The 16,129-nt window shown below is 54.9% G+C and overlaps 1 protein-coding gene across 3 annotated transcripts in view; it reads right to left on the reverse strand.

Annotated features, from left to right (window-relative positions):
• Nucleotides 1-13,953, reverse strand: part of SYNGR1 (synaptogyrin 1) — a 29,745-nt gene extending 15,792 nt beyond the window's left edge. For 2 of the 3 annotated variants that reach the window (XM_017544581.2, XM_017544580.2), the window contains exon 1: nucleotides 13,778-13,939. In XM_017544581.2, the coding sequence (XP_017400070.1) occupies nucleotides 13,778-13,876 (99 nt within the window). In that variant the 5' untranslated portion in view covers nucleotides 13,877-13,939. Of the gene's footprint in view, nucleotides 1-13,777 lie in introns of all 3 variants that reach the window. The other variant, XM_017544582.2, reaches the window with a different exon arrangement.
• Nucleotides 13,954-16,129: the final 2,176 nt, after the last annotated feature.

Genomic DNA, 16,129 nt, shown 5'->3' on the forward strand with positions numbered 1-16,129 from the left:
TGCAGAGCAAGAGCAAAACAGCATCATTGGAGGGATCGGGTGGGGCCCCATGGCCCCAGCAGACACCCGCCTCAGTCAGGCATTTATCACAGGTCACAAGTTTCTCGGCTCTGGGCACTGCTGGGAGGGGCACTACTACGGAGAGAAAAGACTGTGGTGGTAAAGTCAAGAAAAGCTGCCCAGCCAGGAGCTACGGCAGTGCCCAGGTGAGGGACGAGGGGCCTGAGGCTGGTGCAGGCAGTGGCGCGACAGGGAGAAGTGGGTGCTGAATATACTTTGAAAGTAGAACCACCAGAATCTGCAGACAGACCGACATAGGGAGTGAGAGGAGGAGAGGAGAAGCCAGGGATGGTGGCTCACACCTGTGATCCCAGCACTTTGGGAGGCAGAGGTAGGTGGATCGTTTGAGCCCAGGAGTTCGAGACCAGCCTGAGCAACACGGTGAACCCCTGTCTCTACAAAAATTAGCCGGGCAGAGGCTGAGGCTGGAGGGTCGCGTGGGCTCAGGAAGTGAAGGCTGCAGTGAGCTTGGATCGCACCACTATACTCCAGCCAGGGAGACAGAGGGAGATCCTGTCTCAAACAAAAAAAAAAAAAAAAAAAAGAAGGGGCCAAGTGCAATGGCTCATGTCTGTAATCCCAACACTTTGGGAGGCTGAGGTGGGCGGATCACTTGAGGTCAGGAGTTTGAGACCAGCCTGGCCAACATGGTGAAACCTCGTCTCTACGAAAATACAAAAATTAGCTAGGCGTGGTGGTGCGCGCCTGTAATCCCAGCTACCTGGGAGGCTGAGACAACGCGCCTGTAATCCCAACTATTTGGGAGGCTGAGACAGGTGAATTGACTGACCCGGAAGGCGGAGGTTGCGGTGAGCCGAGATCGTGCCACTGGACTTCAGCCTTCGATAGAGTGTGGCTCCATCTCAAGAAAAAAAAAAAAGAAAGAAAGAAAAAAAGAAAAGAGCAGGGGACTGAGTTGGGGACTGAGTCATGGAATTTAGGCTCAATGATAATGGGGAGCAGAGCCGTCCGCTGCAGATGCCACATCCCCTGCAGCCTGCTGATCCACAAGTAGGGAAACTGAGGCTCAGGGAAGGGAAGGAACATCTCAGAGGACATAGACCCAGTCCCTTGCAGTCTCCTGAACCCCCTGCAGGACTGTCAATTGCCCTCTGCGATAAGGGTTTAACTTCTCCATTTAGCTGCCATCCCCACCCCAAGTGGGAGCTCCCCCAAAACATGACACAAGCCTCAGGTTTCTGCTCCTCAGCCACTCATAGTACACAGGAGGAGGAATAGAGGCTTGCCCAGGGCCTGCTGTGTGCCGGGAAATGTTATGTTCTGACTCCACCAGCTCAATATTCTTATTCCCATTTTGGAGCTGCTTCTACGGACCTGCCCAGTCTCTCAGCTGGGCAGGAGTGGAGTTGAGGCTTGAACCTGAGTCTCACTGGATCCAAAGCTGGTGCCCTGTGCCAGGCAGCATCCCTGGGTCACTTGCTAAGGCCAGATCTGCAGGCACAGCAAGGGGCACACAGAGCAGCCGCAAGGAGCCACTGGAGAACCGGAAATGAAACCAGAATGAAATTCCACACTGGCCACAGCAGCAAAGACACCAGGGGAAATTCTTCCAACAAGCCGATCTGCTGTGGGGAAGGGAGACAGGTCTTCAGAGGCAGAGACAGAGGCCCGGAAACAGGAGAGGATGGAGGGCAATGGCCAACGGAAGACCCAGGTCACCGGCACGCAGAGGAAAAACAAGCTTCCTTCGAGCTAAAGCAAACGCTAAAAAAAGGCACCAAGGTAAACCTGCCAAGCTTCTTCGGTTTTTTTCCACCCTCTTTAAAATCCAATCCTGAGTCTTTTTTAAAAACGGATTCCAGATGGTGCTTGGTGGAGATCTATGTCAAACTCAGAAAAACAAATCAGAAGGAATCTCAGAATCTTGGATTTCAGGATCCTGGGCTACTGGATTCAGAGACACATAGAAGCAGAGACCCCAGAAGTACCAAGTCCTCTATGGCCTACCCTGGTCTCATCTGTCCCCTTCCCTGCCCTATGTGGCCACCCCAGAGGGCTGAGGGTGGCTGGTGTCCTCAGGCTGTCTGATAATTCTGCACTGCCTTCCTACCTTCTTCATCTTCAATGGGAGCGAACTCCTCCTCACCCTTTGAACGCTGCTGGGATATGATGACTCCCAGATACCTTCAGGGACACCCCACTTCCCAGTCACTCTTTCCCATCCTGAGCCTCTGGCACTCTTGGCTGGGACCTATTTACAAGTCTGTCTCCACCCTGAGACCCGGGGCCAGCCCTCAGCCTCCTCGGGACCTGATGCCAATGGAAGAAGGCACCTAAATCCTCATCAAAAGCTGCAGAGAAGAAACCAACCTAAAATCATCCTCACAAAGCAATCTTACACTTAGACCATTTCACAGACAGGGAGGCTAAGGCTCAGAGAGGCCTTGCCTCTGGCTGGCCCACAGCAGGTAAGTGGGGAACCAGCCTCATATCCGGGCTTGCTCCTCCAGCCCCTCAACGACCTCTGTGTCCAGCTGCCTACCCATGAAGGATCGAATTCCAGAATCCCAAACTAAGGGCAGCATGAGACCAGGGAGGGACGCCTGCTGGTCCCAAGCCCTGTGTCCCACAGTGCAAAAGGCCCTGGGCCCACTTTACTTGAGGGACCAGATAATATCTCCTCTCCACAGACAGACCAACCAGGGTGTGCTCAGGACCCACGGCAGGGCATCGGCTAATGAAGGCTCAGGGCCAGCTGTGCCCAGCCAGCATGGGGGTGGCTGAGATCACTGTTGCGCCACCAGGAACCTCCCAGAGGCCTGGTTTTAACTGTCGTTAGACAAATGCTGGCTTTCCCCAGATAAGCTGCAGAGAGATGACATCTGGTGCCCATGGCACTCTGTCCTCCCAGCTCAAATGGAACCGTCTACCTCGCCCTGCGTTGGAACACCTGTTCCTGAGCTGCGCCACTCAGGGGAGCCCTGGTCCCTGCCCTGTTGATGCCCAGGTGCCTGACACCATCACAGCCTCCTCTCCAGCCTCCTCCAGGCAGTCCACAGGCAGCAGCCAGGGGGATCTCACCCACTCCAAACCTCAACAGTCCCTCCGTTGGCTGAAGATAAAGTCCATCACCCTAGAATGGCCCTGAGGTCCCCCTGCTTGGGCCATAAGTCCTGACTCCAGGGCTCCAGGCTCTCTCAGCCCCCCAGTGACCTCAGCCTTGCACCAGCTGCTGGACCCAGCCCTGGCTCACACTCGACCCCTCCATCCAGTCGGACAGTCGGGCCTGCTGCTTCAACCTCCCCCCAAAACTGTCAAGTCCCTCCACCCTGGGGCAGGCCACGGTTGCCACTCTCCAGGCAATGACAGCAGCCCATGTGTCCACGTGCACCCCCACACTCTGTCCCCTCACAGCAGCCAGACAATCCCTTTAAACCCAAGCCAGGTCATGTCACCCCCCAGCTCTAGACCCCTGGATCGGTGCTCGCCCACTGCTCCCTGCCCAGGCAAAGATCTTCCCGCATCCCTGGGGTCCCGCCTGCCTCTGAAACTCTTCCCAATACTCTCCTCCCAACCCCTCCTGAGCTCATTCCTGCCGCAGGGCCTTTGTACTCGGCTCTTCCCTCTGCCTGGGATGCCCATATTTCTCCAGATCTCCCCTCAGCTGGCTCCTCAATGTCCACATCTGATCGCAAAAGACACCTCACCATAGAAGCCCTCCAGACCAGACTCCCAGATCTAAAGTATTCTCCAGTGCCTCAATTAATTTTCTTGGTAACATCACTATATAACTTCTTTCCTGTTTGTTGGTTCAGTTGTTGGGTGTATGTCTGTTCCTCAGACCCAGGGAGAGAATCAGGAAAGGTTTCAAGGGGAGTAGACAGCAAGACTGACAGTCAGAAAGGCCCAGGCAGCATGGGAGGCAGGAGAATGATCCCCTCCTCAGCATCCTTGGCTGGCACCTTTGCTTGGACACCCCTGTGCACAGGGAGCTCACTCCCTGGAAAGGAGGCTGCCGAGTCCTCTCCCCACCAGCTGAACCCAGCCTTCCTGCCCATGTCCCGGTGCAGGCATCCATCCTGCCTCCTGGGGAAAGGCTGAGGGAAGAAAGGAGCGGTCACACTTTGAGAAACAAGTCAGGCTGCCCTGGGCCCCCCTTTGCAGGAACGGCGCCTTGCCTCCCCCCACGGTCATGTGAGGAAAACGGCTGAAGCCACGTGGACACATGATGGATGCTGGGCAGCCTCTTGGCTTCCTGAAGAGCCTTGACGGGGCATAGGCGGGGGTGGGGCAGGTGGGGCTGTGGGTCCCTTCCCCCACCCCTGCCTCACCCTGGGTTGTGCAGACTTGGAAGTGACCTGCTGGGGATTAGGCGTAATCTCTGCAAGCTGTCCCCAATCAGTGGTGGGGGTGGAGTGGGCTCTGCTGGGCAGGACCCGGGCGAGCAGACCCCTGTCTCCCCAGGGTGCTGAGGCTGGGCCTGGGTGATCTGCAGGCCCCTCCCTCTTTCCAGAATGCCCCATGTTCCTCTTCTCTGGCTGAGTAACCTCAAAGGGGCCTTGGAGCCTCATGAAAAAGGGGGAAATTGGTCGGGCATCGTGGCTCACGACTGTAATCCCAGCTATGCAGGAGGCAGAGGCAGGAGGATCACTTGAACCCAGGAGTTTGAGACCAGCCTGGGGAACATAGTGAGACCCCGTCTCTACAAAAAAAAAAAAAAAAAAAAAAAAAAAAAAAAAAAAAAAAAAAAAAAAAAAAAGAAAAAAAAAAAAAAAAAAAAAAAAAAAAAAAAAAAAAAAAAAAAAAAAAAAAGAAAAAAAAACCAGAGAGAGAGAAAGGAAGAAACAAAGACCCAGAGAGGACTTGCTTGACTGGCCCAGGGCCTCATTCTCAGTAGCAGAAGTATCTGGACTGCCATCCCATAACCCTCTTCCCCCCCAGGGCCTTCTTCACCCCAGGTCTTGCCACATCTGCCCTTTCAGAGGCAGGGTAGAGGTGCGGGGGGGGGGAACATCACCACCTGCAAAGGGGTGTAAATGCCAACCAAACACTGCAGAGCCCTTCAGGACTAGACCTCATTTATATCCCTAGAGACCCCTGGGGTAGGCACTGCTGTACCCATTTTACAAATGTGGCCACTAAGTCTCTGTGAGGTCTCTCAGTTGGTAAGAAGGGCAGGGTCGGCTGGATGTGGTGGCTCATGCCTATACTCCCAGTACTTAGGGAGGCAGACATGGGTGGATGCCTCGAGGTCAGGAGTTCGAGGCCAGACTGGCCAACATGGTGAGACCCCATATCTACTAAAAATATTTCAAAAAATTAACCGGGTGTGGTGGTGGGTGCCTGTAATCCCAGCTACTCGGGAGGCTGAGGCAGGAAAATCACTTGAACCTGGGAGGTGGAGGCTGCAGTAAGTTGGGATCATGCCACTGTACTCCAGCTTGGGTGACAGAGTAAGACTCTGCCTCAAAAAAAAAAAAAAAAAAAGACAAGGGCGGGTCTCACCATCTGGTTCTGTCTGCTTTTCCTCATCCCGGTGCCTGCCTCGGCCCTGCCAGTCCCTGCCTGCCTGATGTGTTTGGTTTCTCTCCTTCTGTACAAATTCCAGGTCATCAGGGAAATAATCTGGTCGAAGGCCCTGCCTCACCTTCTAGAGAAGAAAGGCCCAGAAGGGGAAAGAGATTTTTTGAGATTTCTGTCTGCCATCCCCACAGAATCCAAGGGAAGGAGGGAGAAGAGCGCAAGCTTGGGAGAATCCAGGAAGCCTTCACGGGGAGTTGACACTTGAGCAGAGCCCTAAAGGCAGGGGGACTTGAATGAGAACAGTGAACAGGAGGAGGACAGGTCAGTGCAGTTCCCGCCTCATCCATCCATATGTGAGGCCCTTAAGAGATGCCTGGAACAAGCCTAGCCCTGGGGATATGACAGATGCTGTTCTCACCCCCCAAGTGTACACCCAGCAGGGGTGACAGTCTCATCTCTCCTCTGCCAGGCCTTTCAGCCTTTGCCCATGCTGTTCCTCCTTCCCCCTTCTCTGCCTGGCTGGCTCCCCACTCTCATCTCAACGCTGGTGTCACCTGCCTTTCCTTCTCTAGGGGTCTGTGCTTACCTCCATATTTTAACTGGCTTCCACCACCTTTCTCTCCACTAGACTGTAAGCCCTCCCTGCAGACCAGGCACCTCATCCGCCTGTGCTCAGCATGCATATTAAAGAGAGGACGAACGGGGTGAGGGTGTCCACATTCTGCGGATGTTTGGATTCAAGGGAGGATGCATAAACCCCTCACTGCTGCCACATGCTGCTGAGAGATTCGTCAATAACTATCAGCTATGAGATGGGCAATGTGAAGGTCAGGAGTGAGCCTAAGAGGAGGGCGAGCAGGGGAGAGAGCCCGTGGGGAGCGTGCGTGGGAAACTGCAGAAGAAACCCTGGAGACGGTGACAACTCTCTGAAGGACCAGAGAAATGGGTGAGGGAGTATCTTCCTGAGATGGGGAATCATGCACATTTGCAAGCTGATGAGCACATGAGCAAGAGAGTAGACCGGGTGAAATTGCGGGTCGGGGAGAGAGGGAGAGAGAACTGATGGATGCGTGTCCTTGAGTAGGTGAGAGAAACAGGCCCTAGTGGCTGCAGCGGCTGGCTTGGGCCGCCAGGACAGGGAGACAGTCTAGGACGATGGGGCAGGTGTGAAGAGGCCTAGGACTCAATTTAACCAGAGCTGTGCCAGGTGAGTGTGATGTGCAGAAGGGCTGGAGCTGCACGTGTGGCCACTGGGGGCCGAGGTGGGGAGGGGGACAGGTGGGACCAAGGGGTGAGGCCTAGTGCATGGGGGAAGATCAGCGGTTCAGAGGTCTCAGGCCCAAGGGCCTAGGGTTAGGGGCGGGAGAGAGAGGTGGAAGGTAGGAGGCATGGAGGAGATACCTGGAAGGAGGATCAGGGAGTGCAACAGGCTACTGGGGAGGCGTGGCCAGGCCTCGCTAGGGTCCAGCTGGTGACGTGGCTGAGGCTGGCACAGAAGACCATGGTGGGGAGAGGAGACCAGCGTGTGGAAAGGGCCACAGAAGTAGACACTATAGTGACCAGGACTGGAGCAGGAGTAGTGCTGGAGAAAGCTGACACCAAGTCAGGGTGGGCATCTTTGAGGAACCGGCAAAGTGGCCTGGAGCTGGCTCATCATGAAGGCAAGTGGGCGACCCCGTGCTGATAATGGCCTGGAAGCGGCCTCAGGAGCCAAAAGGACCCTGCCCACCCCCAGACCCAGCAGATGGAGGGTCTGCAGGATAAAGTGGCCTCCACTGAGCAGGCTGCAGGAAGCAGGGTCTGGAGGAGGCCAGGTTACAGAGCAATTTACAAAAGCTGTCAGGGACATTCTGGGAGGGGCTGAAGGCTCGGGAACTCTTGCTCCTGGACTTTGGGGTACTGGAGGTGCCCCAGCTTCTTAAAGCTCCTGCATGACTGCAGCCTGGGCCTGACAGCTTGGGACTATCCCATCTACAGAGCTGCCCCTCCCCAATGTCTCCTTCACCTGGCCCCTGCCCCACCAGCAGCAGGAGCTGAGCAAAACTCCATCCCTGGAAGGGAAGGCTCTCCTGGAAACACAGGGCATGACAGCCCTTCCAGGCTCCAGCTAATGCTGTCTGCTCTGCTCCCATGTATGAACCTGGGGCCCAGGACCCCTCCACTGTAGGCCCTCGCAGAGCCTGAGGGGATGGCGCCCAACATCACTTTTTTTTTTTTTTGAAATAGTCTCACACTGTTGCCCAGGCTGGAATGCAGTGGTGGGATCTTGGCTTACTGCAACCTCTGCCTCCCAGGTTCAAGCGAGTCTCCTGCCTCAGCCTCCCGAGTAGCCGGGATAACAAGCATAATCCCAGGCACCACCATGCCCGGCTAATTTCTGTATTTTTAGTAAAGATGGGGTTTCACCATGTTGGCCAGGCTGGTCTCAAACTCCTGGCGTCAAGTGATCCGCCCACCTTGGCCTCCCAAAGTGCTGGGATTACAGGTGTGAGCCACCTCGCCCGGCCCCAACATCACAGCTTTAAAGACTGACCAATCCAAAGTTCCCAACCTGAAGTCCACTGGGGGCAAGAGTGGGGTTCTTCAAAGGTGGAAAGGTCGGGAACCACCAAAGCAATCCAGCGATCCTTTTCCCATTGACAGATGGGGAAACTGAGGCCAGGAAAGCATGGGCCTCTTGCTCAAGTCACACAGCCAGTCATGGGCAAAGAGGATGCAGAGCACAGCCTCAGGTCTCCAGGCCAAGGCACTCCTGAGCGCCTGCCCTGCCTCCCCTCCCACCTGACAGCTGGTTCTTCCGGTCTGGGTGCCAAGTGTAGCTCCCTCCAGCAGCCCTGCCATCTGCCTCCCCTTCCTCCCTCCCTCCTCCTCCTGGCTTCTCCTCCTCTCTTCCCTTCCTCTCCCAGCCTCTGTTTTTCTCCCTGGGGCTCAGGCTTGCCCGACAGCTTTGTATGAGCTGCTCATGTGGGACTGTGGCTGGGGACTCCCTGGAGCAGGGGCCATGGGTTCCGAACCCAGCAACTCCAGAGTTAACCTCTCTGGGCCTCCGCTTCTCATCTGAGGAGGGGATAACAAAACCCACTATAGCAGCCGTATGGCAGGCCTTTTATTTTTATTATTTTTTATTTTTTTGGCAGGCCTTTTAAACTTGCATTCAGGCTGGGTGTGGTGGCTCATGCCTGTAATCTCAGCATTTTGAGAGGCCAAGGCGGGTGGATCACTTGGGGTCAGGAGTTCGAGACCAGCTCGGCCAACATAGTGAAACCACGTCTCTACTAAAAATACAAAAATTAACCGTGCATGGTGGCACACGTATGCCTGTAATCCCAGCTACACAGGAGGCTGAGGCAGGAGAATCGCCTGAACCCAGGGGGCAGAGGCTGCAGTGAGCCAAGATCACAGCACTGCACTCCAGCCTGGGTGACGGAGTGAGACCCTGTCTCAAACAAACAAACAAACAACAACAACAAAAAACGCTTGCATTTTCTTTTTCTTTTTTTCAGACAGTATTTTGCTCTTTTAGCCCAGGCTGGAGTGCAGTGCTGCGATCTTGGCTCACTGCAACCTCCACCTCCCAGGCTTAAACAATTCTCGTGCCTCAGCCTCCTGAGTGGCTGGGATTACAGGCACACGTGCCACCACGCCTGGCTAATTTTTTGTATTTTTAGTAGAGATGGGTTTTCACCATGTTGGCCAGGCTGGTCTTGAACTCCTGACCTCAGGTGACCCACCTGCTTCCGCCTCCCAAAGTGCTGGGATTACAGGTGTGAGCCACCACACCCGGCCACAATTTGAGTTTTCTATTTTTTTTAAATGGAGTCTCTCTCTGTTATGGGGTCTTACTCAGTCGCTCAGACTGGAGTGCAGTCGTGCAATCTTGGCTCACTGCAACCTCCGCCTCCCAGGCTCAAGCAATTCTCCTGCCTCAGCCTCCTAAGTAGCTGGGACTACAGGTGTGCACCACCACACTCGGCTAATTTTTTTGTATATTTAGTAGACACAGGGTTTCACCATGTTGGCCAGGCTGGTCTTGAACTCCTGACCTCAAATGATGTGCCCACCTTGGCCTCTCAAAGTGTTGGGATTACTGGGGTGAGCCACTGCACCCGGCCAAGTTCAGCTTTTTTACTCAGTGTTCATTTTGGATGATGTGGGGTGAGGTGGGGGGTGGATAAAACCAGCATGTAAAGTTGCCCCCCTCAGGCCACCCCTTGGTGCCATGGAGATCCAGGCAGGGAAGCCACAGGGAGTACACAGTGCCTGGGACCCTGCAGGCCAGGTTCAAACCAAGGCTCTGACAGGCCCAGGCCTTGAGCTAGCACGAGTCACTTCTTCAGGCTGAGCCTTCATTTTGTCATCTGTAAAATGGGGGAAAAGATACCCACCCCACTTACAAAACCATGTGGTGTTACAGCCAAAGCCCTTAAAAAATGAACCCTGAAAATGCAACATTTCAAACATTTCATCATTTTCATTTTGTTAAAGTGGAGAATTAAAAAAAACTTCATTTACTGGCACTGATATTCATTCACTATAGTCCATTTTAGCCCTCTGCAAAAAAGAATATAAACTCCAAATAAAAGGTGGTCCTTTCTATTAAATCAGTTTAGCTCCCTGCTGTAACTGCTTTTTTCCCCCATCTGGCTCTAAACAAAGAAATGAGTCACTGACAGGCAATCACCGCACCACAGATCAGGCACCTCTGACCCAGCCCAGCCCAGTTCAGGTGGGAAGACCGAGGCACAGAGGGTGAGCAGGGGACACTTGCTGAAGGTCACAGCTGTGGCCTGGGGGTGCCAGGAGTGGCAGCTCATCTGCCACTGGGGCGATGCCACCAAGAGGTGAGAAAGCCTTAGTCGGGAGAGAAGCCATGCTGGATGCAGTGGCCACGCCTTGTGGTCCTAGCTACTCAGAAGGCGTAGGTGGGAGGATCACTTGAGCCCAGGGGTCTGAGACCAGCCTGGGCAACACAGCAAGATCCTGTCTCTAAAAAAATAAACAAGAAACAAGCCAGGTCTCGGAGGTCCTGCTTCTGTGCAGGGTGACCTAGGGACTCAGAGCGGGTCCAGGGTGGTGAGGCCCTGAAGCGGTTTGGGGGCCCTCTTTTGGAAAAGCAACAGAAAAAACCTTCTTTTACAAATTTTACAAAAACACAGGTCCAGGCCAGTCGTAGTGGCTCACGCCTGTAATCCCAGCACTTTGGGAGGCTGAGGCAGGTGGTTCGCCTGAGGTCAGGAGTTCGAGACCATCCTGACCAACATGATGAAACCCCATCTCTAGTAAAAATACAAAAATTGACTGGGTGTGGTGGTGTGTGCCTACAGTGCCAGCTACTCAGGAGGCCAAGGCAGGAGAGTTGCTTAAACCCAGGAGGCAGAATTAGGTTGCAGTGAGTTGAGATTGTGCCATTGCATTCCAACCTGGGCAACAGAGCAAGACTCTGTCTCAAAAAAAGAATAAAAAAAAAAAAAACAAAAAAACAGGTCCACGTGCACATCCTGGTAGGGCCCCTTCAGGGCTGTGGCAGGGGTCTGGGTTGTCCAGGAGTCCTGGCCACAGTAATCAATTGTCCCTCTTTGTCTGGACTGAGGCCCTCTCGGGATGCTAAAGGCAGGAAATTCCTGCACACCAGGATAAATGGGTCACCCCAGCCTGGGAGCTCAGGCTTCACTTGCTCTGCCCTGTGGTGTGAGGGCCAAGAGCAGGCGCCAGCTGCATCCCCCGCAGCTCCTGATGTGTTAAAATGGCTTAGCACACCACACAGTTTTGAAAAGACCAGAAGGAGACACAGCACCATATTCACCGCAGCCCTCCCTATCATGCGGTGGTATCACATGATCACCACTCCCCACAAAACTTTTTCTGTTGTGGTAAAATACACGTAGCATCAAATTTACCATCTTCACCATTTCGGTGGCGGTAAGTCGATTCCTACTGCGCAACCATCACACATGATTTTTATACTTTCCAATAATTGGCAGGTATTACTTTGATGAGGGGAAAAAAAAGCTATTTTTAAAGGTGTTAATCAGCCTGTATCAGACACCTCTTGGTCCAACAAAGGTAGTGAGCACCTCGTATCCACCTGTGTGAGCGGGGCTGGAGGTCGTGCAGTTGTCTGAATTTGGTTGGCCCAGGTGACCTTCGTGTCCTTTCCAATCCTGACATTCCAGGATTCCAGACTCTTCCCTGCCCCCGGGGGAAGCACTATGCTTTGGAGACAGGAAGGCCTGGGCTCAGATGCTCTTCTGCCACTTACGTGCTCAGTGACCTTGGGCCAGGCACTTGGCCTCCCTGAGCCTCAGTTTCCTCTAGTGTTGGGGAGCCAGCTGGGTGGCTCCTGCACTCCGTGGGTGCTCAGAGGGGCTGATCCTTCCTCCTTTCCACGTCCTCACCCCGGATGTGCACATGTGTAAACCCTCATCCCACCAGCCCCAATCTGCCACCACCTTCTCCATGGAGCTTGATTCCCCAGCAGGGAGACCCCTCTCCTGGCTCTTGTGGCCTCTGCCTGGTGGCACCTGGCTTACTCCCCAGGGGGACTGTGGGCTCCCTGAGAACAAGGCCTGCTTCTGAGTCATGCTGCCTTCCCTTAGAGCCCAGCAGAGTCAATAAACTAAATGAAGCCATCACTGGCAGAAATGACCCAAGCAGACAGAATGCCCACGCCCCCTCACAAAGCCAGTGGCTTTGCCCTTCCAGGCCAGAGCCGCAGGGGCGGGCAGACTGGAGCAGTGAACACAGCTTGCCCACCTGATCCGGCAGGTGCCTCCCAGAGGTCCCACCTTTGTCAAGGGCCTGTCAGGGCATCTGGGGAGCAGGAGACTGGCACAGATAAATGAATTCAGAGCCACAAACACAGATGTGCTGGGGTGCCGGGCTCTGTGCAGGCACTGGGGACACGAGGGCTAAAGGAATTGGGCTTTCCTGCCCACAAAGGGCTCCCATCTGACGGCATTTGAGAAGAAAAGGCTTCAAATGGGGTCATCCTTGGCAGGCTGGGGATACATACCCAAGCCATCCTACCAACCAGACCCTGAAAACCAAGGAAAGGAGGGAGCTTGAGCATGCTGAGGTCACAGCTGGCCTTGGATGTAGCCCCTGGGGTCCCTGACAGTGCCCTGCCCAGCATTGCCAATCCAAGCCTTCTAGTCTGAGTCCACCAGGAATGGGCCCCAGACCTGCAGAGGCCAGAACCTTGGGTGGGGTTATCTAGGATACAGCCAGCCAACCCCAGGGAGCCCTGGGCACCCCCTCTCCAGACCCCAGCAGGCCTGCTTTCCAATGGGGTGCCACTCAAGGCACCTGAACTCCTCCCTCTGTGCTCACTGTCTCTGTCCCATCCCCCCCACCAGTCTGAACATGAGCCCCACTCAGCCCTTTGCACTGGGGACCCTGCCCCCCAGCTAGGCTGGAGGCCACCGTGGCCTCTTCACTGTGGGAGGAGATCTTTCTCCCAGACACCTGCTGTGGGCATCCAGGTGCATGCTGAGTGGGAGGGGTGTTACCGGTTCATGAAATGTCAGAGCCCAAGGGGGCCTCAAGAAGGCTCCTCGCACCTTGTCTATAAATTGGGAAACTGAGGCATGATAGAGGAGATGACGCTCCCCACCTCGGAATTGAAGTCCTCATTTCTCGAGAACATTTCCTGGGAACCTCAGTGGTTCCCAGACCAAGGTCACGCCGAGAAGGAGAGGCAGTGCCTGGGTGGAAGAGAGGTATCCGGCTCCCGACTCATAGCTCCACACGGGCAGGGCTAGGCAACACGAACCCGGTTCCCTGCCCTCTCCTCCTCCAACGTCTATCGTAGGCGCGGCGGGCACCCCAGCGAGATGGTCCACGCCCTGATCCACCCACCCCAAAAGGCCACCTTAAACCCCGGCTCCGTCCCCTCGGTCCGGAGTCCGCCGCGGCGGCAGCGAACAACGCGAGCCTCTAGCTGCATAGCCGCGGCCTGGAGGTCACAGCGATCTGGGCGGGAAGAGGGGCGCACGAACCGGGGGCCCCGGGAAACCAGGGCTCCAGGAGCGGGAGAGGCGACCCCACGAGCGCCAGGGCCTCCACCTGCCCAGAGCCCCGGAAGGAGGAGCGGCGGCGGGGCCCCATGGGCAGGACAGCTCCCCGCCCGTTGCCGCGCCAACGCCAGGGGCCCGGTGGGGTCGGGGTCGGTACGGGCGCGTCGCCCTTGCCCACACCCCTACCCCGGCCTGGCGGAGCCGCCGGCCGGTCTTACCCAAGACACGACGCGCAGGATGGTGTGCGGCTGCCGGACCAGGGTGTAGGGGTCGAAGGCGCCCCCGGCTTTGCCCGCTCCGTACGCACCCCCTTCCATCGTGGCTGCACCCGCGCGGTGCCCCCCGCTCGGCGCGCGCCGCCGACCCGTGCGCGTGCGCGGCGCCCCCGCCCCCTCCCCTGCGCGCGCGGCCGGCGGCCCAGGGCTCCCGCGAGGGGGCGTCGTGCGCGACGGGCGCAGCTCGCGGGGTGCAGGCGGGGTGCTGGGCGACGCGCGACCTCGGGCGCGGGGACGCGCGTGCTGCGGCCTCGGGGCGGAGGGCGCGCTCGTTGCCAGTGCGGTGACCTCTTTGCAAAGTGTAGGGGGAGGGCGGTGCGTGTGCAGCAAGTGCGGGCCGTGTCCCTGCCCGGCATCCCCGGTCCCCTGTCCCGGTCGCAGCCCCTCCAAGCCATCGGCTCTGCTGAAACCATCTTCGTGCTTGATTTGTTTGACTGTTTCCTGTCGCTTTGTCGGCCCCAAATATAATGAGAGGGCTGAAGCAGTGTTCGTCCTCCTTAGAGGGTGCTTGGTACACAGTATGCGCCGCATGAATATTTCTCGAATGAATGAATGAACCACAAGTGAATGACCCTCTCCTAGAGCCCTCCAGAGCAGCCCCCACCTCCCAGGACCACCTTTCCCCGGCTCTTACGATGACGTCATGTGTGTCCCTGTGCCTGCGCACCCTCCCACCCCCAGCCTGGAGGGGCCTGGCACAGGGGTGGCAGCTGAGACTTCCTCTTCCCCATTCCCTCCCATCCCAGGACCTTGTCCCTTTCCTGAATCCAGCAATTAATTATGCAGTTGTTGGTTTGTGGGCCCTTGCTCTGCTTGTTTGTGAGCTCTCAAGACCCAGGTGTTGTCTAATTTATTCATTTCTTTACCCAAGGGCCTGGCATACAGTAGGTGCTCAGTAAATAGAGCCTAGTCTCCATTACCCCATCACAGCTTGGGCTAGAGCGCCAGGTTTCATGGAAAAGGCGGCGGATGGAGGAGTGCTCCCTGCAGTGGAAGGGCCACCTTCCAGGGTTGGGTCTCCTGCTGCCCTGTACCTCTACGGCCTCTCTGTGCCTGCAGTTACCTGCACTGGTTCCAGCAGCAGGTTGGATGAGGTATGTGTGGAGGCTTTTGCTTTTCTGGTATCCTACCATTCTGTGATGACAGGGTACAACTTCTGTGGGGAGGAAACGTGTGCTGAGCCTGAGGGTGCCCCTGATAAACATTACAGGGGCAAATGTCCATCTTAGGCTCAGTTGATTGCTTAGTCTCTACCAGGCTTTGTGCTGAGGGCTTTACATATGTTTCTTTCTTTCTTTCCTTCTTTTTTTTTGAGACGGAGTTTTGCTCTTGTTGCTCAGGCTGGAGTGCAATGGCGTGATCTCAGCTCACTGCAACCTCTGTCTCCCAGGTTTAAGCAATTCTCCTGCCTCAGCCTCCCAAGTAGCTGGGATTAGCCAGGCATGTGCCACCACGCCTGGCGAATTTTGTATTTTTAGTAGAGATGGGGTTTCTCCATGCTGGTCAGGCTGGTCTCAAACTCCTGACCTCGTGATCCGCCCACCTCGGCCTCCCAAAGTGTTAGAATTACAGGCATGAGCCACCGAACCTGGCCAGGGCTTTACATACATTTCTGCATTTAATCCAGCAAACTTATAAGGTGGCTACTATGACTATATAAAACTTTTAGACTCATGCACAAGAGAAAATATTTGTGACCTTAGGTTAAGCAAAGAGCTCTTAGATACAACACAAAGAACATGATTCATAAAAGAAACAATTGGTAAACTGGACTTCATCAAAATTAAGAACTTCTGCTATTTAAAAGACACTGTTAAAAGACAAACGATAGTCTGGGAGAAAATATTTGCAAACCATAGATCCAAAGAGCTTGCATCCCAAATAAAGAACTTCTGAAACTCAGCAATGAGAGGACGAAATTTTTAAAAAATGGGCAAAAGATTTGAATAGTAACACACCTCACCAAAGAAGATAGACAAATGGCAACTCAGCACATGAACAAATGCTCAATATAATTAGAGAAATAGAGCTGGGTGTGGTGGTGTGCGCCTGTGATCCCAGGTACTTGGGAAGCTGAGGCTGGAGGATTGCTTGAGCCCAGGGATTCAAGGCTGTAGTAAGCCAGGATTGCATCAATGCGCTTCAGCCTGGGCAACACAGTGAGGCTCTGTGAAAAAAAAGGAGAGAGAGAGAATGTGAAAGAGAAGTACAAATTAAAATTAGAATGAGATACTTCTACACACCTATTTTTTTTTTTTAGAGGAAGAAAGAGAGAAAGAAAGAAAAAGAATAAAA

The sequence above is a fragment of the Cebus imitator genome, unplaced genomic scaffold, assembly GCF_001604975.1.
Source record: "Cebus imitator isolate Cc_AM_T3 unplaced genomic scaffold, Cebus_imitator-1.0 Scaffold170, whole genome shotgun sequence".
NCBI lineage: Eukaryota > Metazoa > Chordata > Mammalia > Primates > Cebidae > Cebus > Cebus imitator.